Source organism: Sparus aurata, chromosome 12 (genome assembly GCF_900880675.1).
Source record: "Sparus aurata chromosome 12, fSpaAur1.1, whole genome shotgun sequence".
Lineage (NCBI taxonomy): Eukaryota > Metazoa > Chordata > Actinopteri > Spariformes > Sparidae > Sparus > Sparus aurata.
In genome coordinates this window covers 13,387,300-13,414,159 of record NC_044198.1, presented here as the reverse complement: position 1 = coordinate 13,414,159, position 26,860 = coordinate 13,387,300, and the positions used below count along the sequence as shown (strand labels likewise).

Genomic DNA, 26,860 nt, shown 5'->3' with positions numbered 1-26,860 from the left:
TGAATGAAGTTATACATGACGGTAATACTGACAGAAGTACACATTAATATACTCATTACCCCTGCTAGGTTTTTTTTGTTTTTTGTTTTTTTTAAATTAGGTATACCCTATATTACACTTTTATTGGATTATCATCACTGAAGCCTTAAATATATCAGATATTGTACCTGGTCAAGGTGATAGTAACTTCTACTACTTTTACATAATGTTAGGTTCTTATTTTTATTTTAGTGTAAAACAATTCATCATGGTTTTTAAAATCTCAATCAACAACGTTACTATTAAAGAAAAAGTAAAAAGTACAATATTTGCCTTAAGTCAAATTTAAGTATAAAGTAGCATAACACAGAAATAATGAAGTGGTGGGAGATGCCTTCCTTCTGAGCTGTCAACAGGAAGACAAGGATGTGTTTGCTCCGTTCCTGATTGGACAGGGCTCTGAACGGTACCAAGGCAACAAGACCTATCAAAATCTCTATTGGTGGACAAAGAAACGTGGGCGGGGCTAAGCAAGTGACAGAGAAAACTTTGTTAGCTACCTGCTAACTCCATCGTCTGTTTGGAAATGTTACTAGCTTGACGCAACACCGCGGTAACCCCCGAAAAGTAAGGCTACTGTTTTCTGTCCACTGAGAATGTATTAATGCTTGGATGTGAAGTTGACTTTGGCCGTAATTACTAGTAAGGCGGGTAACGTTAGTCAGTCAGCTGCTAGCTAGTATTGTTTTAGCTAACCTCAAGCTATAGCTAACGCTGGGGTTATTAAACAGCAACTTGAAGTCATTGTCAGCAGCCAGTTGCTTTGTTGCAATTACATTAGTTTGTCGTTTCCTTGTTAACACGAAGTCAGCTGATGAGGACGAGCCGCGAAACATGCTGATAATTCACAAATCCACCTTCCCCTTTTCATAGTTTCCCTTTCTCCCGACAACTGGGAGCCCTCCATCAAAAAATGTAAGCTCCTCGTATATAACCGCAAGTTAACTGTGTCTGTAGCGATATTAGCCAAATGACACCACCTGGTTCACAGTCGCAGCGTTTATCAGCATGCTTGTCTTACAGGATGAATTGCCAAGGAGAGGATGATGGAGAGTCCTGCAAACTGGCCAACGCAGTAAGCGTCGCTATTTCTCTTAAAACATGTATAAACACCTAGCACATCAGGGTTGACTTTATTTTGAAGCTGACAGTTTTATGGGCAGCCAGAAGGTGTTGCAAAGAGATTGTGCTAACCTAACATGTGTTTTTTAAGGCTCTGATGAACAGCAAAAGTCGTATCAGTGAGCGAGTGCAACAGTTTGTGGAGGACAGGATGCAGACCACCATGGTATGACATTTAAATTCATTTCAACAAGCAAGGAGAGCACTGCTCTGCTTACAGTGTAATTGGAGGGGTAAAACTGGTTTTGGGCTGGTTGTGATAATTCGGGCTCCTTTTTGTTCCATTTTCCACTGATTAAAATGGTGCATTAAATCCGCCCCTCCAGTCTTAGATTACTGTGATTGAGACCAACAGGTCACTGAGTTCCCTACACTCAACTCCACACGTTAACTGATGACTGTTAAAACCAAGTTTCTTTTATTTTAAACTACGTTTAACTTCTTGGTAAACGTCACAGACAGTAAAAAAAAATTGATCACGTATTTAATTCTTATTTGTTCCTTAGCTTATTTCTCAACCCTCCACAATTTGTTAAAATCAACCTGCAGTGAGCAGCTCCACTGTTTCTTTAATCTCTCTGCAGTGTAAACACACCTCATACTTAACCTGCTTAGAAATAGTGTGTGGGATATAACTGGGACACAACTTTGGACTTTGAAGGACAATGTTACTAAACAGGCAGCAATATAGTCTGCAGCTGCACTGCTATGCCTTCTCACCTTACAATACTATTGTTGTAACACTGTTATCTGTCATCTAGCTCACAGGTGTACTGATTGGAGCTGCAGTTGCGGTCTCTCTGATTGGGATTGTGGTGCTCTTCCTTTACAGGAGATTCAAGCTTTCCCGTAAGTTCTCTATCCTGAAATTCATCCTTATGCTAATGGCTTAACACATTTTTTATTAATGTTTTTTTTTTTGTTTATCTCTAATGATGAGGTTCTTTGGGGAAGTCTGTTTTCATTTCAGCTTTCTTCAGAATGTGTTCTTAACATGGCCTTATGTGCATTCTGGTTTTGGATACTTTCTCTCTCTGACAAGGTGAACAACAGCCTGGCGTGCCGCACTATCGCTTCAGGAAACGAGATAAAGTGCTCTTCTATGGAAGGAAGATAATGCGAAAGGTTTTCTCTATTTCTGTCTCACAATCGTACACATTTTAATATTTTTTCACAGTCTGATAATTTCATCTCAATAATATAAATTAGTTAAATGTTAATTTATACAAAGTTGTAATTGTTTTTTGTAAAGACTGAATGTTTTGTTGTACCAGTGTGTGATGCTCCACCAGCACTCCACTTAGGCTCCAGTAACTTATTGTAATGTACCTTCATACCATTAGACAGAAAATGATTGCCGGTCTACTTGATAATATTAATCATTCAATCAAGCAATTTTAAAACACTTTTTCTTCTCCACCTGTTTCCATTAATTATGTCTACATTTGTGCCTATACAGAAAATATATATACCAAACATTTAAAACTTGAAATCTTGAACATTTTTTGTTTCTAAGGTCCAGACGCTGTCCTCCATTCCTCCTCCCACCTCTACCTCAGTATCAAAGCAACCACAGCGCATACGCAAAAGAACCAAAGTTCTAAGCATAGCTCGCAAGTATGCTCCATTAAATCATTTTTAATTCTGTGTGTACAAGTCATACAGTTCTTCAGATTTGTTTTGAACCTGGTTGAGAAGCTTAATTACAGGAATTTATAAATTATTTTTGTGCTCCTGTCAACAGAATCCTTAGGATCCGTAAAGATCCTCCTACCCTGCAGCCCAAGGAACCTCCACCCTCCCTGCTGGAGGCTGACCTAACAGAATTTGATGTGCAAAGCTCAAACCTGCCCTCTGAGGTCCTTTATATGCTGAAGAATGTCAGGTAGATAGATATTCAACTTTAACATCCCCCATTGTTTCTCCCATATGTTTTCATAATGCATGTGTTCTGCAACTTGTTCTAGGGTCTTGGGTCATTTTGACAAGCCCCTGTTTCTAGAGCTGTGCCGCCACATGGTGTTGATTGAGCTGCAGGAGGGTGAGGGGCTGTTCAGGCCAGGAGATGACGATGATAGCATCTACGTGGTCCAAGATGGACAACTCGAGCTCTGTATCCAGGAGAATGTACGTAGATTGCATGTTGATTTTCAGTTTACCATCTTTTCAGGAAAAAAACCCTCAACTTGGTTTTGTCTTATAGTGGTTCTTATTTATGGAGGACTGAAACTGCCAAGATCAAATATAAATAAAAACCTCAATAAATTAGTTAATATTCCATTAAATGCACAGAAAACATTTTTTTTTTAATTAAAATGAATACTAGCATTAATACATTTATAAAATATGACCTCAATTGGTATTTCTCTTTTAATTTGTTTCTGTATTTATTTGCCTTTGTATAAATTATTCTACTTATTTACTTTCCCAATTTGTGTTAGATTTTATTTATTCATTTTCTAATTTATTGAATTATTTCTGTACTTGTTTAATTTTATTAATGTCCTTTTGTAAATTTCACCCCATTTATTTCTACAAGCATTTTTAATTTAATCATTTGATTTTAGATTTTCTTTTAAGATCTCTTTATGCATCTCTTAATCATTATGCAAACGAGGGCACAGTCGTTCAAAAACATTCACAGCACTGTAGGGTGGAACTAAGCGGTACGGTCACAACAACATAAAAAAATGACATCTGACAGTGTCAGACTCACCGAAGGGATTTAGAGCAGCTTCGACCAGGACTCTGATCTAGTTCATAGTTTATTGAGAAAATGTTTTCTGGTTTTCCTTCAGATGTTCCTGCGGTGTGTCGGCCTGTAACTGAGTCACAATCTCTCCTGATGGAGGGATAAATGTACTTGTTGCGAAAGTAACCGTTGACTGATGCTTTCTGTAACATTAGCTAGTTAGTAAATTAAAACAGAAATATCAATTTAGGTCACATTTTATAACTCAGTTAATGCCTAAATGTGTTTTTAATGTAGTTTTTAGTTACAGTCCTCCATACCAGTGCACTTTGACATTTTATGAAGAATCCACCCTTCACATCACACATAATCATTTGATTAATTGTAAATTGACAAATATATCAAACAGAAAAACAAAATTGTATCTACACAGTTCATGTTGAGTGATAAACAATGTTAATCGATACCTGATTTCAAAACCGGGACAGGACATCAGTGATGGAACCTTGGCTCGTTGATGCTTGTGAAATTTGGAAATGGGAAGCAAGGGCCTATGCACACTTCTAAACAGAAGAGGGCAGCAATGCATCATTTATCTTGATGCAGTCTGCTGACGAAGAATGATTATGGCCTTCCAAACCCTCGTCTGTCTTTAAATGTGTCTATTTTGTCTGCTGCTGGATTCTGTCAATATGTACAAATTGTGAGTGTGATTCCAAAGTTGACTTCACAGTTGAGGTTGAATGAAGACGGCTATTGGCGTCTTTTCTTCTATTCATGTTTTCCTGTTTTTTAGGATGGTACAGAACCAGTGGTGAAGGACGTGCACCCAGGGGACAGTGTCCACAGTCTGCTCAGTATTCTGGACATCATCACTGTGAGCTTTTTATTTCTTCTCCATCTGCCCATCAGGCTAGCTCTTCTGTTTTTGTCCTCTTTTGCTCTTTGATCTGTTTGTGTCTCATTTCATTGTATGCTCTCCATTGTTCATATTTCCACGCAATCCTGGCTCGTACAGAAGTAATTTTTTGTTAAGCTCAATTTGTTTAACCGTTAGCCTTATATCCCTGTGTGTCAAGTGATTAGTAATTTGTTATTTTGTCAAGTGACGTGTTCTGTTTTGTTTAACTTCCTGCGCTGCCACACTCATACTGTTTTTGTTTTTTTTGTTTTTCTTATCTATTTTTCATCACTAATGAATTTGGAAAAACAATTTATTTAATAAAATCAAGAGGCAAGAATGCCTTGAAGAAATGTACATGTACAAATGTGAATGTAAATTAGGTTTTAGTGACTACAAGACTACTGACTTGTCTTTTCTAACTGTTTCCTCCGGTCTTTGCCAGGGTTATCCAGCTCCATATAAGACTGTACTGGCACGGGCTGCAACTCGCTCCACCATCTTACGTTTACCTGCATCAGCCTTTGAGTCTGTGTTTAAGAAATACCCAGAGACACTTGTTCGCGTCATCCAGGTAACAGATTGTCTCTCAGTATACATTATGTAGTGTTCCATTGTCTGGAACACCTCATTATGAAAGAAAATGTAATCATTTTTATCTAATTTGGGTGTAACCACAATCTGATGTATAATATGTTCTGCTCTGTTTACCTCGGTGTTTGTTTTTGTGTGTGTTGCAGATAATCATGGTGCGCCTCCAAAGAGTCACCTTCTTGGCGTTACATAACTATCTGGGCCTAACCACTGAGCTCTTCAATCCGGTAGGAGGGAAATTAATTAGCGCACGCATATTTGTGTATGTGTGCACACACACTCACGCAGAGCACTGCTGGTGATGCTCTTGTACGCAAACAAGGAGAAAAAGGCACATACACACTTAGTCTCACACATGCAAGCTAATTTCACACAACATTAAGCACAGTATCATAACTCGGTCCTTCATATAGCTCAGTGAAAATGAGTAAAAAGGATTTTCAAACCCTCCGCAGAAGAGAGGGAGGGCAGTAACCTTTAACCTCTGACTTTATAACAACTGGAATAAAATTTCTGAAGGCTTTAACAATATTTGTATTGATTGTTGTAGTCGTGATAAGTCTCTAAATGATCCCAACAAACAAGTAAATCTAATACAATTTAATTCAATGATAAAGTGACTACCAAATGTCTATACCTTGAGTGTTTTTGCAGTGACAAACACTGCTATCACTGTTATTTATACTTTCTGGAGTTTATAATTTTCCCACGACCCATCTATCTAATGTGTTCATTTTCCTGAGCTTCAAAACCATAATGAATAAAATGTTTTCATGGTCACAAATTGAACGTTGTTTGTCTTGCCTCACTGACAGGAGAGTCAGGCGGTGCCCTTGTCCAATATAAACAGTGTGATGGCAGAGGCGAATTCTGGGAAGACGCCTCGTCGTTTGCACTTCCAGGACGAGTTACCTGCTGGGACCACGGAGAGCCCCACAGAGACAGGTCACTCACTCCCGCACATTATTCTAAACACACACACATATACGATTGTACCCTGTGTTGTGTTGAGACTGATCCAGTTCTGGCGCTTCACTTTACAATAAACAGATGGTGTGAAGGACAGCCCTCCGAATAGCTACAGGAAGCAGCGATCCATCTCGATGCCCACCGACTGCGCAGGTGGGTCTTGGACATAAGCGATCACCAAATGGCATATGTCTGTATTAATTTCCTGCACAGACTTATCGCAGTCACTGATCTGAAAGCAAGGACACGCACAAAGAGAACCGGACACAGACATACCTAAAACTCATTATCCTCCTCCTTTTGTCCCGAGTTGCAGGTAATGACCTGAACATGGTTTGTGAACGAGCTCGAGTCACTATAGATGAGGCGCCATCCAGTCCTGTCACTCATAGAGTAAGACTCTCCTGCCATGTCGCCTCTTATGCAACACCATATCCCAGTTTCCAATGCGTCTTCTGCTGCTATTCTCGTCTCGCTCTTCCTCCTCAGTCACCCTCTTATATTTGTCTTTTTAGCCCAGTCAGAAGAAGAGTGTGACTATGCAGCACACGCCCTCTGAAGTGTTTCACTACACAGACTGCGGGGGGCACTCTGACGCCATCAACCTCAGTAAGAGCAGCACAATCCTCCAGGCTGCTAAGAGAGACCTGCTGGGAATCATCCAGCTGCAGGTGAGGGGTTCATCACAGAAAATGAGCATCGGCTAGTGTAAATATTTTAAGGGTTAAGTCATCGTTCAAAACAAATACTAATATTGCACAAATATTGTGCAACGTGGGAAAATTCTGCTCTCTGATTGTGGATTGATGAGGGTGACAGGCTTGTTTCTTTCAGAGAGCTTGGTGTCTTCTTTTGATGATATAAATAAGCAAATATATTGAATATTTTTTAGTCAAGCCTACTTTTATTTCTGTTGCAGGATCCCAGTCTACTTGAGGGCAGAGTGACCCTCCATCAAGTCAAAGCTGGCTCTGTGGTGGCTCGTCAAGGAGACCAGGTGAAGAAAAAGCTACAAAGCAGTTACTACCTTCTTTCTGTCTCTTGACACTGAAGATTTAATGGAGAGGTGTTTCTGTTTTCACTCTTGTCTTTTTCCACCCATTGAAGGGTGCAGAGGCAATGCACGACAAGGTTCCCTGGTAGAGCACTTTAGTTGTTTATAAACGTGCTCTGTGGTGGCTTCCTTTTAACAAGAGCACTATAACTGCATTCTATTTATTGTATTTTAGCAGACAAGTTTTATTTGACTGCAGCTCCTGTCCTCCAAGTAATATTTTCATTCATAGGACGGGGATAGTATCATCATCCAATCAAAGGAAAGCCTTTTAGCAACTACCTTGACTACTTACTCCACCTGTACGTGTCCACAGGATCTGTTGTTTCTATGCTTATTATTCACTGTCTTTGTGAGCAGCCATGCAATGCATTCTGGTAGCATAGTATTGTGTTTTGAGAGACAATGTTAAAGTTGCGATCTAGGCTACTTTACGCAAATCAGGGATGTCCAGGGTGACACGCCACATCTGGAAGCTGCTGTAAAATTTAAAGACAGATTTGGCAGCTGCTGGGCTTATTATATACTAATGTCTTCAGAATCACATTTCTGTGAACTATTTTCATAATATATGGAACATTTCCAAATGAGCTGCCATGTTCGGTTATAAACCCTAGAGCAGACAGCCCTGGGTGGTGTTTGTCCTATTAGATGCAGCCAGTAAGTGTTGGTTGTTGGAGGCTGTAGCCTATGTTGGTCAAGCGTGCAAAGCCGGGAAATGCCCTTGTGAACATAGCAATGATAAACTAATGCTGTGATGATAACTGTGATATTCATGTCCAATAGTAAACCTGTATCTTAGAATTCCCATTCAGACTGTCCAATTTGTACCCTTCTCTTTTCTTCTCTGTGCTTCAGGAGGTGAGCATTCAGTTTGTGATTTCTGGCCTCCTCCACGTTTACCAGAGGATGATTGACCGAGAAGAAGAAACACGTCTGTTTGTGACGCACCCCGGAGAGCTTGTCGGTCAACTTGCTGTCCTTACTGGAGAGCCCCTCATATTCACTGTTCGAGCCCAGCGAGACTGCAGCTTCCTCTCCATTTCCAAAACCCACTTTTATGAGTCAGTCACATGGACACATGAACAAACCAGTGTAGAAATATTAACTCAAATCATACTGTATGTAGTGTTTTGCACTGCCATACAAAGACATAGAGCAGTCACGTAAAGATACAGTGGAGCTTGATGGCTCGTAGCCAAACTGTTTAACAGATATACAAGCTGTAAAACCTGAATTTATGCTGATTATTATGATTTGTCACATTTAGCATTGATAATGTTTTTGTCCATTCCTCAGAATAATGCGCGTGGAGCCAAAGGTTGTACTGAATGTGGCTCACACAGTGGTGAAGAGGATGTCTACTTTCGTCCGACAGATTGATTTTGCTCTCGACTGGATGGCTGTGGAAGCTGGCAGGGCGGTCTACAGGTATTCTACTGATAACCTTGTATATTGTCATCAGAAAACAAGGCCGACTTTACTGAAATCATGTCAACAATGGAGGCAACTTCATTCTTCAGTTTGCTTCTGGTTCACAAGCTCGTTGCTTATTTAAAATGAATTGAAGTTATTTTGTATATTTTTCAGGCAGGGAGAGAAGTCAGACAGTACTTTTATTGTTCTGAGCGGCCGACTGCGCTCCGTCATCATGAAGGAGGATGGCAAGAAGGAGCTGATAGGAGAGTACGGACGTGGGGACCTGATTGGAGTGGTAAGGATCATCATGGTTTGGGAAAAAGACAGATGGTGGATAGAATGGTGAAAACTCTGAATCTGTGAACTACGTTAAAAATGTTTTCACTTCTAGTGTCCTCATAAATATTAATGACAACACACCAGGATAAACCGTAATGAGTTTTTCTTTAAGTTCTGTCTCCAGTATGCAGAAGGAAAACAGTTTGTCATTAACAGTAGTTAGTCATCACATTCTTAACATTTTCACTGTCAGTATGTACGAGGAAACAGTGGCTTCCAGGATACTAAAGGCTACTATCACTGCCAGTAAATAAAACTCAATCAAGGATGTATTATGAATATTCAGAGAGAAAAGGTAACTAACCTTAACTGCAGCCAAGCTGAAATTTGCTTAATGCTTTATCTTTATGCACTGTATTCAAACAACAAACATGTCCTATTAAACCCATACATTTTAAACTTTACTGTCACAATTCACATCTACTCTTATTCATTTATGCATACATACATCATGATCTTCAAAAACTTCAAACACACAAGAAATGTATATTCAGTTATATCAATACATTTACCAGCAATATGGAAAGTATTTGCATACATTTGTTGTGTTTCCTTCAGTTCCTTCTACTAATGCCGGGAAGTTTATTTTTCTTCCCCATTTTGATCAACTACGTAAAGCAAAGTCACTTTTTTATACTTCACCCACTTTTCCTATTGGCTGGTGTGGCTGTTCTCTGCCACCATGCTTCTAATAATATCCAGGTTGATGGATGCTATGGTTACTGTTACCTGGAGGAGGGAAGCTGTTGGTGACGGTGGGAATAAAATTGTTACAGTTCACATTCAGAGACATATTTAGTGTGTCTCTGTTGACGTCAACTCAGAAGGAGAGATCTTATTTATTTTAAATTCATGGAATTAACAGTAGAAAACTAAAAACTTTAAAAAGTAAAGTTGCATACAGACAGTTTTATGTAAAGTATATTCTGAAGAGATAATGTGAATATTTATTTGGCAGTACATTGTTATTTGTTGTAATGTTCAGAAATGATTAAACATGTTTGCTTTTACTTGTGACCGACCTTTGTGTTTTCCAACATAGTAAAATAGTGTGCTTTGTCCTTTTTGTCCTTTCTGTGCAGGTGGAGGCTCTGACCCATCAGAACAGAGCCACCACAGTGCACGCTGTACGAGACTCTGAGCTGGCCAAGTTACCAGAAGGAGCTCTCAGCTCCATCAAGAGGAAGTTCCCACAGGTAGGGTGAAGAGATGTCAAAGCACAGTTAGTTTTTTGTGGACACACAGCATTTATGATGTTGTGATAAAGTCAGCTTTAAAATATGAAGTTGATTGAACGTGGCCCCTGATAATGAGCGTTAAATTTATTGATCAGATGGACGTAAAGTGGGTAAAGGGTTCCAAAAATGATTTCCTTTGCTCTTTTACTCTCAACCACGAGGTCAGAGGATGAGGTACAGACTGCAGCAAGCCAGTTTCTCATTCAAACTTTGAAGTTAACAGAAAATATAAAAAAGCCGAATAACAAGATGACACATGGTGTAACATATAACCACAGCAGAATCTCATTTATTTTAACATGTGGATGATGAAAAAACATTTGGAAAATCAATTTTAAGTGACTACTACTGACAGAAACAAATTCCTCGTGTTGATAATCCTAATATATCATGCTTGGGTCGAGTTGAAAAGGAAACAGAATTGTGCTGTCTCTGCTGTCTTGACAAACACTCTGAGATGCTGTTGCCTCAAGTGTCCGTGCAGAGAAGTTGCACTGCTGCGATAAGCCATTTCCAATTTGCACAGCTCTGTCTAAAATACTCCCACACTTAAGGTGATTGTGAGAGTTTTTTAGCTGCAGTTTGTTCTCAGCTGTAAGGCCGGTTCATATTTGTGCGTTGAATCCATGCTTTTCACAACATAGCAAGACCATTACCCAAAAACCGCCATAATGAATGTCAGTTACCTCCATGAGGCGCCCGAGCCCTACACATAAGTAACACAGAGTCCCTTTTGAAAATGTTTGTGCCTCTCAGGTTGTCACCAGGTTGATCCACCTACTGGGACAGAAGATCCTTCAGCAGGTCAATGGTCCTCTGACAGGTGTGTGCATCCCCCTGCTGTTCAGGGTTGCCTCATTTGTGTTGGTGTTTATCTCAATTTACTGTGAAAAAATGATATGTATGCATGTCTCCAGCACGCAGTTTGGCTCTCCACACCTCTGGCAGTAAATGGGATGCAGGGAACCAAGCATCCAACCTCTCCACTGTGACAGTCCTGCCTGTATCGGAAGAGGTACCTCTCACTACCTTCACCATGGAGCTGCAGCATGCACTCATGGCAATAGGTAAGACAAAAAAAAAATACATATGTATGTAGATGTCAAGATCCTGTTTAACATCTGGCTACCCTAGTGCTACTACTTACACACAATCTTGTCCAGTTGTGCGTACAATTCTTCTGACAAGAGCATTTAAGGCTGTAAGTGGCAGTAAGAGGGACACAGTCCTAGCATGTGTGAGTGTGTGGTTTATTGTAATATTTTGATTGAGAACTCCTTACCCCATCTAGAACTGTCAAGGAAGCTACGTTAAGTTCTGCATCGTGACATATCAACTGTAATCGCTGTGTCTCTTTTACATGCAGGTCCCACTCTTCTGCTGACCAGTGATATCATTAAACAGCGACTTGGAGCTGCAGCACTAGACAGGTTTGTTTTGTGGCAGCCTGAGAATTTGCGCTACTGCCCCCCAAATAAATTCAATTGTCTTGAGCTTCTCCTCTGTCATTGTACCAGTTGGGCTGTTTAATTGTTTTATTTGGGCTTTCCATGTTTCTGACTCACTCATTAAATTCAGTTCAAGTATGCTGTCTTGGCGCAACAGAGGAAATGGATCTACTGTGTGCTGCCAGCTAGACAATGCCGCCTGTCATTAATGGACTCCTCTCCTCCTCAGTGTCCATGAATACCGCCTGTCCAGCTGGCTGGGCCAACAGGAGGACATCCATCGCATAGTTCTTTACCAGACCGACTACACACTGACCCCGTGGACTCAGCGGTGCATCCGTCAGGCCGACTGCATCATAATCGTGGGACTGGGAGAGCAGGATCCTGCTGTTGGGGAGGTGAGGGTAGAATCAGTTGCCAAGAGTGAAGGAATCCAGTTTTTGTTGATGGATTTACAATCAATTTACAATTATGTAAAACAAAGAAAATGTCTTCCGTTATTGTGTGATGCATCCACTCCAGTGTATTTTGGCATTTTTACATTTCATATTTTCAGAATCACTTCCTGACTATGTTGATTAGCCACACCGTTTGCCAAATATTTTTGGACAAATAAATGAATTTTGTGCTCCATCTTTGGGCTGGGTTAATGGTCCATGTTACAGCTGACCAGTTCTGATTAAACTGTTAGGATTTCTCCTCAGAGAAATCACCACCCCAATTATTATTAACTGAGCTGTGGAGGTGTGTCACCAGGCAGAGGTCTTGGTAGAGTCTGATTTGATGCTGATCGTTATGCTCTTGATACATGGCTACACCAAGCGCTTTAACCAACTTAATGGTTGCAACGTGTGAAAGGTTTGTGTTTTACCCTTGGGCATGCAGGAGAAATGAGCAAAGGGTGGATGGATGTTGTGAAAGAGAGATGGGGCGAGTGAGAGAGGAAGAGTTCGTACAGCTGATGGAAGGATAGGTAATTGCCTTCAAAGGGGAAAAATGGGCACAGAGAAAAGTAAGGTATGTATCCCCATTTAACAGGAGATGGTGGGAGAAATAGATCAATATTTGCACAGAGTGAGTCATTGCTCTGGGTTGTTTTTATTTTTCAGAGCACACACACAATACACATAATGGTGTATTTTTTAAAAATGATCCCTGATTTGACCCTGAAGACAAACCTGAAGTTATTCCCAAACACAACCAAGAAACTGCAATCACACTCCTGTACACATGCTGACATTGTGCTCACTCAAACCTTGTGTACTCTCCACTTGTCACGAGTTTGCAGTATTTTTCTGGGCTAGCGCTCAAAAATCTGCGCAGGCATCAACAGGAGCCACTCTGAAGAAAGAGAGGGTGTATAAAATGTTCAGACACATCTGTGTTTGATGGCTTCCCTCTAGCTGGAGCGTATGTTGGAAGGAAGTGCAGTGCGTGCCCAGAAACAGCTGGTGCTGCTGCACAGAGAAGATGGCCCCCCACCCAAAGGAACTGTGGATTGGCTCAACATGCGCAGCTGGATCTCCAGACACCTCCACCTCTCTTGTCCCAGAAGGGTCTTCTCAAAGAGGAGCCTGCCCAAACTGGTAGGACTGGGAAACACGACTGGAGTGTCAGTTTATTCTAATTTCTCATCTGCAGATCGAAGCATGTCCCTTTATTCCCTTCAAGCTGTTCCCCTCTTAGCCTTTCATTTTGTATTTTCTCATAATCTTTAATTTCTCATCCACTCATGTTTTTATCTTCCTCTTTCTACTGTCATTACAGTAATTTCTCTGTTTTATTTCCAGTTGGAGCTGTATCAGCGTGTGTTTGAGAAGCCAGCAGACCGCCACTCAGACTTCTCCCGCTTGGCTCGTGTCCTCACGGGCAATGCTATTGCCATTATCCTGGGAGGAGGAGGGGCCAGGTAACGCCACCCCAGTGTCTTCACCCCAAACTGTTATTCTTAAATTCACAATATAATGTACTGTAATCTAGGACTTGAATATGATACAATTATACCAAAATATTGTAGTGTTTTTGGTTAAAAGCTCCATGTTATGCTAATTTTCAGGTTCATACTTTTATATTTGGTGTTTTATAGAAAATGTTAATATGCTTTAATGTTAAAAATCATTATTTTTGTAGTACTGTTCATTGCTGCAGCGCCTCAATGCCATCTTTCTCTGAATACTCCATTTTAGTCTGTTTCTTTAAAGGCCCCCACACACAGCCCAGACCAATGGCCAACTGCCTATATCCCACTACTCCGTTGCCTCTTGTCTGACCCGTTCGGCAGAGTTGCATTAAACATACCGCTTCGACGGCTGCCAACTGCACAGTAGCGTGTATATTCAGCGCTTGTGCAAGGTGCAATAAGTCTCCTTAACATAGGGTGGCGCTAGTCTCTCAGTAATCCAAAACATGAAAACAGGAAATGACGGAACGGAGTGCAGAGAAAAACAAAGCGCACATCTTAGTTCAGTGGCACACACAGTATTCTGCCCATCCCACACACCGCGCAGATTGGCTAGCACATCGCCAATCCGAATGGTCATACAGCTAGCACACAACCAATCAGAGTATCCAGTGGCTCAGACGGCCAACTGCCAACGTTCTCAGACTTTGCAAGTTGAATCGGAGCAGATGCTGTCCACGCAGTTTCAACAGCTTTCAACGCAGCTGAACACACCGAACAGATTTGTTCCCGAACTCGTCCGAACGGTTGGCCCGGTGTATTTCATGCTTAACTTCCCCCTCCCAAAAAGCTCAGTCTGCTCTGATTGGTTGGCTGTCCCATGCAGGCACTATCCACTGTATTTTCCGCCTCAGCTCTGTCTCTTTCACTCATGGCTGTGTGGGGGGCGTGGCTACGGGCTGTCACTATATAGTTGACACCACAATGATATAGCAGTCATTACAGTATTTACACAGCTCTTAGACCTATTTATAATAAAAAAAGATATTAGAATCTCTCTTTATACAATATGTAACCTTTTTACATTTATCTCCCTCTTCCAATGTTTACTTGCCACCTCTTGATCAGGGGCTGCTCCCAGGTGGGGGTAATGCGGGCTATCTGTGAGGCTGGCATCCCAGTGGACCTAATTGGTGGCACCTCCATTGGTTCCCTGATGGGGGCACTATATGCTGAGGACCGTAGCTACAGCCGAATGAGAATGAGGGCCAGAGAATGGGCAATGGTGAGAATCAAAACATGTTGTTGTCAACCCACTGCATCGAAAAGACAATTTCATGTCCCATGTCCCCACTATTATAACTCTGGTGTCTTGGGTTGCATTTTTTCTTTCATTAGACATGGGACAATATAAAGGTATTAAGGAATTAAATATAGAGGGATGAGGGTGGTGATAGAATTGAAATTAGCATTCATTATTATTATTAGTTTGAAACCATTTTTGACACTTGTGACAGGGTACAAAATTCATTTGGGATGATTTAATAGAAAAACATTTTTCTGTTTTGTGGAAGAGAAGCTTCCATTATAACAGCTCCTCTTCCACTTTAAGCGCTTCCAATTTTCCGCTTGCGAGTCTGTCCTTGTGAAGGTGACTCTTTAACAGCACTTTCTGAAAATTCAAGTTGAGGCCCCCATTCTACTTTTGACAGAATTAGCCATCAAAAGTGATGGGTTAGTTTTGCTGATACAGCCCTGGATGGTTTGCACATTAAGAACCTTTTTATATCCCGTGTCACAGATAACTGTGGCCGGAGCATTATGTTCTCAGGTTTTCTTAACTGTGTTCACCATAATGGCTAATTTGACACACTTGCTCAGTGTCCAGATCTGCAGGCCGGACATGTGGTATGTGTCCAGCCCCTCTTCTTCTGGCTCTGACTTGGTTGCTCCATCTTTGTATCAAACCAAAAGAACCGCTGTTTTAAGTCATAACAAGGGAAGATACTCTGTTGAAATGCTGATGCTTTAAGATTAATTTTTTTTTTTTTTTTACTATTAGGACCAGGAGGAAGCCAAAATAAGATAAAAAATTAGATTTTGAGAGATGTACTCTGCTTTGTAGTGGAGAAAACAACTTATTTTCCTCTTCACAACTGCAAGATCCATCCAACCTTTATCTTCTCTGGCTTCCTCTGCAGGAAATGACTTCAGTGTTTAAAAAGGTTCTGGATTTGACGTACCCGGTCACCTCCATGTTCTCCGGCGCAGCTTTCAACTCCAGCATCAGCAACGTCTTTAAGAGCAAGCAGATTGAGGTGAGTGAGATGAGGTTGCTGAACCTCTTAGTGACCCAGGTGTTAAGAGGAGAAGATCATCCAGAATTAACTGCCTTTCTGATGTGAGCCTATAATGTTATGTTTCGATGGAACTTTGTGTATGCAGGACCTTTGGATCCCGTATTTCAATATCACGACTGATATCACTGCCTCGGCCATGAGAGTACACACTGATGGTAAGATTATTTTTTACATTTGAAGAATCCTCTGTTGTTGTTAGTGTCGGTTCCTGAATACATTTCCAGGGGGGACAGAAACATGATGATGTGTAGCGTAACAACACCACTGTAAGACCCTTGGAGTTGTACATAAATTGGGTTTTAATCCTGTAGAAGAAGTATCACTTCCAATAATGAAATATCAACTTTCATAATCATTTTGTCTGTTGTTGCCAAGGTTGATTATTTTCACCAGAACAGAAGTTCCTTTGAGAGGCTTTAGCCTGTAAATTGCCCATGAATGTTGATATTTCGTTAAAATTATTGTTGCTTTGTCAATAAATCAAATGCTGAATTTATGAGAATTTGGGACTTAATCACAAAATCACATTTTGATTAAAATGCTTTGGGGCATGTAAATGCATCTTACCACTATTATCATCCATGTAAACAGTTGAGGTTGACTCTCTAATCGAATAAACTTATGAAGACATAAGTCAGTTTTCGGCTTAGGTTGGTTGGTTGCAATTACTAAGTACATACAGCTTGATATTCATAAAACTTGAAAGAGTTTTCTGTTTGCCGTTTGAGGTTCTCTGTGGCGGTATGTTCGTGCCAGCATGTCTCTGTCTGGATATCTGCCTCCACTCTGTGACCCCAAAGATGGACACCTGCTGATGGACGGAGGCTACATCAACAACTTGCCAGGTCTGCTACGTGGAGCCTTCAGTTTTAATACTGTGGCATTCTTACTCGCCGTGCAATTCGTCACTATTTTACCGTGATGATTATCTCAAAGCTCTCTTCTCTGTTCCCACCTTTTGTTTCCATCTCCTCCTCATCTCCCAGCTGATGTAGCGCGCTCCATGGGGGCCAAAGTGGTGATAGCTATTGACGTGGGCAGCCGGGATGAAACCAACCTCACTAATTACGGTGACTCGCTCTCCGGCTGGTGGCTGCTATGGAAACGCCTCAACCCCCTAGCGGAGAAAGTAAAGGTAATGGATTGATTAAAAATAAAGACACAACAGACTGTGCGAGGATATGTTTGAGTAAGTAAGTAAATGAGTCCTATGAATAACAATGAGGATATTTTTGGATGCGTTTCTTACTTAAGTGCGTTCATTAATTTCTATACTTGTGGTCTCAGGTGTTGAACATGGCAGAGATTCAGACTCGGCTGGCCTACGTGTGCTGCGTTAGGCAGCTGGAGTCTGTGAAGAGCAGTGACTACTGCGAGTACATCAGACCTCCGATCGACAGATACCGGACACTGGAGTTTGGCAAGTTTGATGAGATTGCTGTAAGTTTGAGAAAGTTGTTGTTGTCCCTTTGATTCTGTTTTCTGGTGTGTCTTAAAAAGCTGCAGAGAAAAGGTTTTTTTGATACGTGAGCTGTGCGTAATACAGGAGGTGGGATACCAGCATGGAAAGACTGTGTTTGACGTGTGGAGTCGCAGCGGAGTGGTAGAGAAAATGCTGAAAGACAGACACCAGGAGGAGTTCCACAACACCCAAGGCAAGAACAATGTAAGTAAGGGGGAGGGGAAAGCATATGGGGAGGCTGTAAGCTAAATGACACAAAAGCCATTGGGAAGCGTTCAGTGCAGAGCAACAACCGAGTCTGGGTCCAATCCTCCTGAAGATTATTGTCACAAAACTGATGCATTTACTTTATGACTCCAAAAATCATGCATTCATGGTTTAACCAAAGCTATTTAAAAACATTTAACAACAGAGTTCTCAACAAATGCTTTTCTTCAGAAATTAAATAACTCCACGTTAGCCCGAAATGCTTCATAAACCATTTTCATTTATAAGCAAGATAATTTTTGCAGTTTTACGGAACAAGAGCTGTAGTCCTTGGCATCTGTGCAAACCTTCAGTACTTCTAGTTTCTGTCTTATCTCTGCAGCTTCTGTGATTTTGGATATTGCACTTGCCAGATTGTGATTTCAGTAATATTTTTGAATGTCACCTTCAATAAAATTATGTTTTTCTCTGGGTTTGAACATTTTTGGAAACATTTGGGTTAAGTACACAATTTGTCAAACTATATAACAACAGTGTAGTTGTTTCTAGACATTTTAAAGTGGAAATGTAACATAAATCTTTAATCGACCAAATGAGTAAACTGCACTGATTACATTTTCTCTTGGTTGTTATTGTTTGTACAATCTATCCCTGCTGTCAGCTGTGTTTTCTCCTCAGTTTAAGGCCTAGGGCTGCACTGCTGTTAAAGCAATAACAAAAAAACTATCAGTTTGCTCTTAAAGTACAGAGAAACAGATTTACCGAACACTAGATTTTTTCCCCCAGCAATGTCAAAGAAAGACAAAGGACCAATGAAACGAGGGAGGAGACAGAATGATGAAGAAAGATGAGATATTTACCTCCCGTCTGTGCAGCGACACAAGGAGGATGAAAGTGAAAAAATAGCAGGGTTGATGCTGAAAGGAGTTGTTACTAAAGAACCAAAGCAACAAACTAACAGATAAACCTGAACAGTTTTGCAGAGGAAGATTTGAAACTGTTATGCTCATAAATAAATCTTTAAAACAATGGACATCCCACATAAGCAGTTAATAAGCGCCATTCTATTTTTAGGTGCGACTGTAGGGTGCAGTTCTCTGGGGAAATAATGTAATTCTTCCCATCATGGACCTGGGATTTTTATTTACAACAGTGGTATTGCATTCAGAAACCATGGGGGGGGGGTGCTAACTCACACAAAAATGACAATTTCTACTTAATGTTGATTTAATATTGAGAATTACCATTTAACAGTTGCAAGGTCGACTCATTAAGGTTGTCAAACGTATTGATACTTTAGTACTTTTTGATACCTTATAAATACATGTTTAAAAACACTCAATATCTGTTTTTGATAGTATCGAACTTACCAAAAAAAACAACAACATGACATCGAGATACAACCTGTCTGTTCTTGGCTAATTGCAGAAAACAGCAGAAATATATGTATTAATATTTGTATATTTTTTTGTGTATATATTACCTGAGAATTATGTTTTATTGTTCCAGTGTTGTCAATTATCTTTTTTTTTTTTTGTTTTTTGTTTTTATTGTATTGGATCTAATATAAAATACAATGCTACTACTCAGAGATCATTAAATGGTTAAATGTGATGGACCTGGCCACTGAAGAACCAAAATGTACAACATCCACAGCAAAGGCTATAGCCCTATTTGCCCCCCAAAGATCTTTGCAGACTTATAAGAATATTGAAGTTACAAACACCACCCCAGTGTGGATAAATATGTGAAAATATCAAAACATTATCTGCTTCATAGTTTCCCTGGTTTCTCTCTTAAAATGATGTTTTGTATCTTATTTTACAAAGTGGAGAAAGGACAGTCAGTCTGGAAATGTTGTGTGGCAGATTTTGTAACGCGTTATCCCTTTGCATGAAGTTGTCACAATACGATTACATCAGCTTCAATCTCCAGGTAAAAGTGCTGGGCATAAGAGGGGGTACATTTGATATTGTAACAGACAAGGTGTTAACTGCCGGCAGCTGACACATACTGAGCATGATTGGTTAGTTAACTTATACTAACAGATTAAAATGATCTCTCTGTATGTGTGTGTCTTTCAGGTGGTTACGTGTCCCAACGCTTCCTTCACTGACCTGGCAGAAATTGTGTCCCGCATCGAGCCTGTCAAACCTGTACTGGTGGATGGTAAAGCTACCGACACACACTCCAACATATTCACATGCATACACAGTGTGTGGGAAAAGATACACTGTTACCTTCTCTCCTCCATATTTGGCTTTTTCCCGGAATTTGCTCTTATTTCTTTTTAGATACATTTTCTTTTTCCTGTCAACTTATTAGCCCGTGATTCTGTTTCACATGCAGGAGAAGAGGAATTGCGAAATATATTTCAGCAATTACTCTGTGTTACACTGTACACACGCAGGTTTGAACATACTGATGGAACAGAGGAGCTGTGCAAATTTAATATTAGAAGCAGTTTCCATATTTTATTCAGAAACTTCATATAGCAACCAGTGTTTTTCACAAATATCGCCATCTTTCTCCTTCTTCCTCTCTATTTATAACCTGTTTGTCATCCATCACTTATCAAACTGCCCTGTTTGACTTCTCACAGTGTTGCACAGTTTTGTCTTTCTGACTCATTCACCTGCACACCCACACTCATTTGCCACCTCTTCTCTCTTCCCTACACGCCACAAGTTCAAACGTGTTCACCCACAATGTGCTTCTTTTCCTTCCTGTCCTCCGCTCCTTCCCTCCATCAGAGGAGTCGGACTATCACACTGACTATGAAGAGGAGGCACTGGAGAGCGCTCTGTCTGACATGGAGCTTTACAATCGCTATGGAGAGCACACTGAAGGGGAGGAGACTGGTGACACGGTGCGAACTACTGGTGTGGGTGGACACTGTGGGGCTTTCTCTATTAAGTGAAGCCCATCAGTAGCTATAGCAGTCTTGTTGGGCACATCACACATCACTTTTACTTAAAAATAGCCTTTGGGAAAGTCAAAAGTATCTTGTTGGCTAATGCACAGAAGGAGAAATGGGTTCATCTTGGAGCCAGGCCAATTGATGCTTTAAAAGTGATCAATAATCCCATAAAATATATTTTAAGATATTTGGATGACACTGCAGGGCGACCTAGTGAAATTACACTGATATGTGTTAGTCCAAGTAAAGAGCCAGGGGCCTGAGAGCGTCGGAGAGTGATGACTTTGAGTCGACATTAAGGGGATTTCCCCCAGTCGGGCCAAGATTTGATTAACCCTTGTATAATGCTGTCCAAATTAGACCTTTACCCAAAAAAAGAGAAAAAGAAAGACATGGAAGCATATTCTAGTCCATTAAAGGAGCAATTTGTATGCCAGCTGTTAGTGTCGTAAATGAATAAAATAAACTAAAAAAATTTTGAGAAATGAAATACTCTTCCTTCTATTTATGTATTTTTCTTCTAAAAATGCAACACAGCTTCTGAAATCTGAAAAGAATTTTCTCTCTCTAACTAATTTAGGACGAGCTTAATTGCACCATTTACCGATCGCAAATCCCATTTTATTCAAACTGGACATGAGCTACCTAAACTCGCCAGAACAGTCTTGGTTCGCATTTCCACAATAACCTCTGGTTCGGTCAAAACATATCCCTCAATTCACAGAGTAAAATAGGAAAATGCTCTGGCTCTGCCCACCATTTCCGCTTCTCTGTTGCTTTTCACCTGCTACACACACTTGTCAGAGATGCTGTAAATCACCTCCATACTATATCCCCATGTTGGCAAATTGACCTCTGGTAGTCTTGGAGCCTGTGTTCAGTCCCAATACGCTGTCCAGCCATTTTGACTTTTCCTGCCAAGCTGGGCCCTGTTGCCCATGGTGAACTCCCCCTTTGATCTGAGGTCCCAGTCAAGACAAACTGTAGAGCCACTGGCTCCAAAGCTCACAGTTACTCTGGATAAATGCTGTCCTCTAATGTTTTTGGAGCTACCTTGAATTCTGGCCATATTCTACAAATTACACCTATGTAGGGCTGCGGCTATCAAATATTTTTAGAATCGAGTATTCAACCGATTATCCCATCGATTAATCGAGTAATCTAATAAAAAATTGTTTTGCATTATTAAACCAAATAATGCATAATGAAAATGACAGGCCTGTTAAATAGACCAAGCAATTGGCTTTTATTCCTGAAAAAAGACATACAGTTATTTATTCCAACTATTCCCAATACCGGGCATTAGAGTCATACTGACTACAGCCTCTACAAATACCATACATTCTAACTAGCAAAATTAGCTAACATCAATGTTTAAAAAGTATAAAACCTAGATAACTAAACTTTGCTGAAGAAAAGGGAATTTAGCCTGTAAAGTCTTAACAAGGATTTATAAATATTGTGATCTGTTGTCAAAAGAGGTTAACTCATAGAGTGGTTCTCAGCTTGACTCAAAGCAAATGTGTTAGCTTGTTTAAACTGAGGCTTTATAAAATAACTGAAAGGGAACAAAATGAAATTGCCAATAGAAAGCAGATGCATTAGACGGGAGTGTATCAACAATATCATATCTGTAGGAGTCTGTTTTGTATTTCTAACCACTGTTGATTTCTAATTTGATTAGATCCGTGCAATGTTATTCTGATGAAATGTGATTTGAACTCCTCGTCTCTTCACTGATAAATAACCACACTTCTGATTCTCAGGATGAAGAGCTGGAAGCGAGACGTACACGCCACATTACCTCACCCACCGGCAGCCACCCTCATGCCACCACCGTCTCTGACAGTTCACCGGACTTGCCGTCAAACCAGAATTCGTTTTTCAAACAGTCCATTAAGTGATGACAGGTGTAATGAACTCTGCTCCAAACAGGTCATCACTATTTAACCCCACCTGTCTTTGCCACATTTTACCCTCCCACTTGACTCAAAAACCTGTCCCCTGCCCCCCGAGACTGTCAGCATGACAGTGATTACCATTTTGCCCTCTGTGACCTGGCCTCCTTAGCTGAGTGGCTGACGTAACAAATGGGCGGTGCCTTTAAAAAGAAACTGAACAGACAACTAGTGTCACATTTAAATTCAGCTGCAAATCCTTTGCGATCCTATTATACAAGAGCAGCTGTGAGCCGAACCATTTCTCATATTGAGATAGTCAAGATTACGCTATATGATTCACATCCGTCCAGTGGAAGATGGAAGGCAGGAGAAGTGAGGAGATACTATTTCCATGAAATATTTATTACATTACTGCAGGTAAAAAGTCTTGGTTGATTACACTTTGACACACTCAGATTTGAGGAGTTTACACAAGATTTGAGATGGTTATAGAGTCAGTTTATCTATGTTATATAATTACTATTTTCACACTTCTGTGTAATCTTAAAAACTTAGTTTGATATATGATTTTTCCCAAGTTTTGACTTATCCATCTCTGAGTTTTCTGCTTCGCACCACATTAAAAATATCAAATGAAAAAAAGATCATGTCAAAAAAAGATTAAATGGATAAAAAAGAAAAAACACATTTATTCACAAAATTATTTAATATTTTTTTGACTACAGCATATTAACACTTCTTCAGGCCAACTGAAAAACCTTCAAATATAAGAGGCCAAAAAGGCAAAAACACTGTTTGGTTGACATGCTCACAGCTGCTCTCTACAGTAATGCCGTAACCTCTGATGTCGCAAGTACACATGAGTTTAATTTAAGGGGTCACAAGCCAAACATGTTGATAACACTGCCCTGAATTATTTACAAAGTGCACTGCAGACAGTGCTGTTTCTGATGAGGAATACGCTGAATGTAGTTTTCACATTTTCAGCGTTCAACCCACTTGTGTTTGGAGAAGCCGAAAACTCAGAAATGGATATTTTGAAACTGGGTTATAAAACAGAAATTCAAAACTATGCGTTGCTAGATACCAGGAGAACCAAGTAGGACAAACCCACTCAGTGCCCACTTATCAGCACACCTGTCCAATACAACAGCTCTGCCATAACATATATCCATCTTTACAAAGCTCAAAATGTTCAGCTTTTGGTAACACTGCCAGAAAATTGTAAATTCAAATGACATGTTCACTATTGAGGTCAAAGTTAAGGGTAGTTTTGTATTGAACCGCATTATGTTTAGAAGTGTTTCTAATGTTAGATTCTCTCTTTGAATATACATAAGGGCTGTTTGATAAGACAATATACCGAATATTGTGTGATTATAGAAAAACATCTTTTTGTTTCTTAATATTTGCGTATATTTAAATCACCCCTTACTGAAATATTGTATTTAATGCAACATACAACAGGATTCAGCCAGCCAGCCAGCCAAGACAAAACATTATAACAATAACAATAACCTAAACGGCTACTAAATGAGCCTTACCATGTGGTCATATGGATATGAAATGACCTATATTAGAATATGAGAGAGGGGGACAAGTATTACCAACACCTTTGAATGTCATATGGCTGTAACTAATGATGGTTTTCATTATTTGTTGACTGGTCTGTAGATAATTTTTGCGATTGATCGATTCATTGTTTGGTCTATAAAATGTCAACGTTTTCTCCACAACCCAAAAATATTCAGTTTACTATCATAGAGGAGTAAGGAAACCATTTTTTCTTAATAAGTTACTAAAACTGATCAGTGGTTCATCAAAATAGTAGGCGATAATCATCAGTATGACCTCCATGCTCAAACATATAATGAAGTTAGGGCCTCTGTGACACGCAGCGTAATGTAGTGAACCTCACCAACACAAGACTAATTTAAAACCAGAAAGAGAGCGAAACAAGCAGTCCGACCGCGTGTCCGTTGCTGTCGGCACAGTTTTGTCGTAGCCAGTGTGCCAGAGACATGGAGGGAAGTAATGATCGCAATCCACTTCAAAGCACCAGTTTCCCCCTCAGCCCATGAGACAGCCCCCTCCCTCAATCTGTTTTTTGGCTTGAATCTATCAGACGCAGACTGAGCAGTGGACAGTGTGGATCTGTCGGCTGAACTCAGAAGCTCCACTCGTCTCAGTACAGTTGATGCACAGGGGCTACTTGGAAAAGCAGGGCAGATTTTCATAGGAGCATGCTGTTACACAAGTCAAGATATGCTTTTGTTAAGATGGCCAGATTTTTGTCACATACATATATTGTAGTCAAAAAATTAATATATTTTCATATTCAAGCCAAGAATGTATACAACTTCTTCCCTAGATGATTTTTAACAAGGATCACAACAGCTGGACAATCACTCCAGACATACAATGCACGATTAAACGAACAAATCCTTATTTAGCCATGTTTAATGTGCCCCTCTGTATGACACTATAACATAGTTATCTTGATCTCAATTACAACTAGGACTGTGACTAACGATTAATTTGTTATCGATTAGTGTGATGATTATTGTTTGCAATTAACAGATTAATCGTTTAGTCTATATAATGTCTGAAACATTTCCAAGGCAACATCTTTAAATTGTACTTTTGGTTTACACATTTTTGAATGTTTTCAACTAAAATTCTTACATCATGCATCTTTGAATTATAATTCAAGAAAAATTGACAAGTCCTCACTCAAATCCTCAAAAAAATAAATTAAGAAAAAAGTAGTAAGACTTTTGTGGCTCCAGGGGAAGCAGAATGTCATCTGATAAACTGTCTCCAGTGAAAGTCGTGAAAAGCACTCAACTGGTGTACATGGCACCCATATTACACTTGGACCCATGGACAGTTCAAAAATAAATTATCATCATCGATACAGCAGAACTAGAGATATTAGCTGCCATCTTCTTCCTTTTCAAAACCTGGTGCATACATTACCCACGATGCAACTTAGCCACTGAGTGAAATCACTGGAACAAATGGATCAGGCTTCCTCTGGAGCCACAAAAGGCTTTAAACTACTTTTTTACATATGCAGTACTCCCTAAGACCTGTAAACGCACTTGGCGGAGATACCCTTTAAATGAGTAACTGTTTCAGCCCTAATGGCAGCCTTACCAGAGAAACCTAACAAAACTGCACAACAGACATGTTGAGATCATGTTTTTTTCAAGAGCTGGAACCAAGATATATGCAGATGTAAAGCTGTAACATATTGTCTAACGTTAAATACCAATATGCCTTTAATAAACTGATAACAGCCGTCCAATTAATCATTTATGTTCTTGATGCTTCCCACTTTTTCTGTCACCCAGTGAGCCTCCCTGTATGAAGCTGCGATCTTAGCTTATACTGGTGCTCTACTGCCTGCAGCCTTACATATGTAGAGAGCAGGAGAAACCCTGTGATAAACACTATGTGGATCCCATATGGTGCTGGTTAAATGGAGTCTGGACTCAAAAATGTGTGAGCATGGCGGAGATGGCAACAGCATTTGCTGATAACCGATGAGCTAATGGTGTTTGCACTTCTTTTTTATTTTATTTTTTTGTGTTTTTGGGTGGTTTCCAGAAACTGAGCACAATGAATTGATGTCGTCTGGCAGAATGAATGTTTCTACTTTATTAACTGTGACATGCTAATGGATGAAATGCTTATGTAATATGTGGAACTTTGCCATAAACCTAATGCAACAAGCCTTAGATGACCCATATGAAAAAACAACCACTCGTGCCCTCATTCGGCTCGCGTCAGAGTACGTAACAACTGAAGTTTACCAGTAAGCCTGTACTGTTACATAAGTTACTCGTCTATATTTATGTCATTTGATAAATATTGTTTTTGATAATCAGTTCTTACTAATAAACCACTATTGCTTGTGTATCCTGTGTCTATTTCATTTTTTATCTTGCCATCTAGATTTGTAGTTCTCTGTAGAAAGGAAAGTAAGTTCCCAGAGATCAAGGAGCTAAAACAGCTAATTTCTATATTTAGGTGGCAGGAACCACAAACTTTTGCGCAATGAATGACACTGCTGCCAAGTATCTGATCAATAATCTATTAATCAACCCATTGTTTCTCCAGTATTAACCTCTGTAGTTTTCTGACAGAGAAGTGACAGCTCTCAGCAGTGACGACAGATTTAGAGGGAAGTTTTACTTCAGTTGTACAAAACACATAAATCTGCTCAGTGCTGTTGCCTGCAGCCCTCTCTGAATGAGGTCATGTCCCCTGAGTAATTAAGTCATCATTAA

The 26,860-nt window shown here is 40.0% G+C and overlaps 1 protein-coding gene across 3 annotated transcripts; it reads left to right on the top strand.

Annotated features, from left to right (window-relative positions):
* Nucleotides 1-489: 489 nt before the first annotated feature.
* Nucleotides 490-26,489, top strand: LOC115592795 (patatin-like phospholipase domain-containing protein 7). 3 transcript variants are annotated; one of them, XM_030435932.1, is made up of 37 exons: nucleotides 490-606; nucleotides 913-954; nucleotides 1,063-1,114; nucleotides 1,253-1,327; nucleotides 1,923-2,010; nucleotides 2,204-2,286; nucleotides 2,678-2,778; nucleotides 2,906-3,046; nucleotides 3,129-3,288; nucleotides 4,650-4,730; nucleotides 5,200-5,328; nucleotides 5,495-5,575; nucleotides 6,164-6,293; nucleotides 6,399-6,470; nucleotides 6,634-6,710; nucleotides 6,833-6,988; nucleotides 7,237-7,314; nucleotides 8,230-8,435; nucleotides 8,671-8,802; nucleotides 8,962-9,085; nucleotides 10,212-10,325; nucleotides 11,124-11,190; nucleotides 11,285-11,434; nucleotides 11,734-11,797; nucleotides 12,045-12,213; nucleotides 13,219-13,401; nucleotides 13,606-13,724; nucleotides 14,844-15,000; nucleotides 15,917-16,033; nucleotides 16,161-16,230; nucleotides 16,804-16,920; nucleotides 17,062-17,210; nucleotides 17,363-17,515; nucleotides 17,622-17,741; nucleotides 19,829-19,913; nucleotides 20,498-20,613; nucleotides 22,431-26,489. In XM_030435932.1, coding segments are annotated over exons 2-37 (4,056 nt in total). In that variant the 5' UTR covers nucleotides 490-606; nucleotides 913-952; the 3' UTR covers nucleotides 22,569-26,489. The 3 variants fall into 3 exon arrangements, with proteins under 3 accessions (XP_030291792.1, XP_030291794.1, XP_030291793.1); XM_030435934.1 differs by lacking the exon at nucleotides 20,498-20,613 and having other exon boundaries at nucleotides 22,431-22,554; XM_030435933.1 differs by lacking the exon at nucleotides 913-954 and having other exon boundaries at nucleotides 506-606.
* Nucleotides 26,490-26,860: the final 371 nt, after the last annotated feature.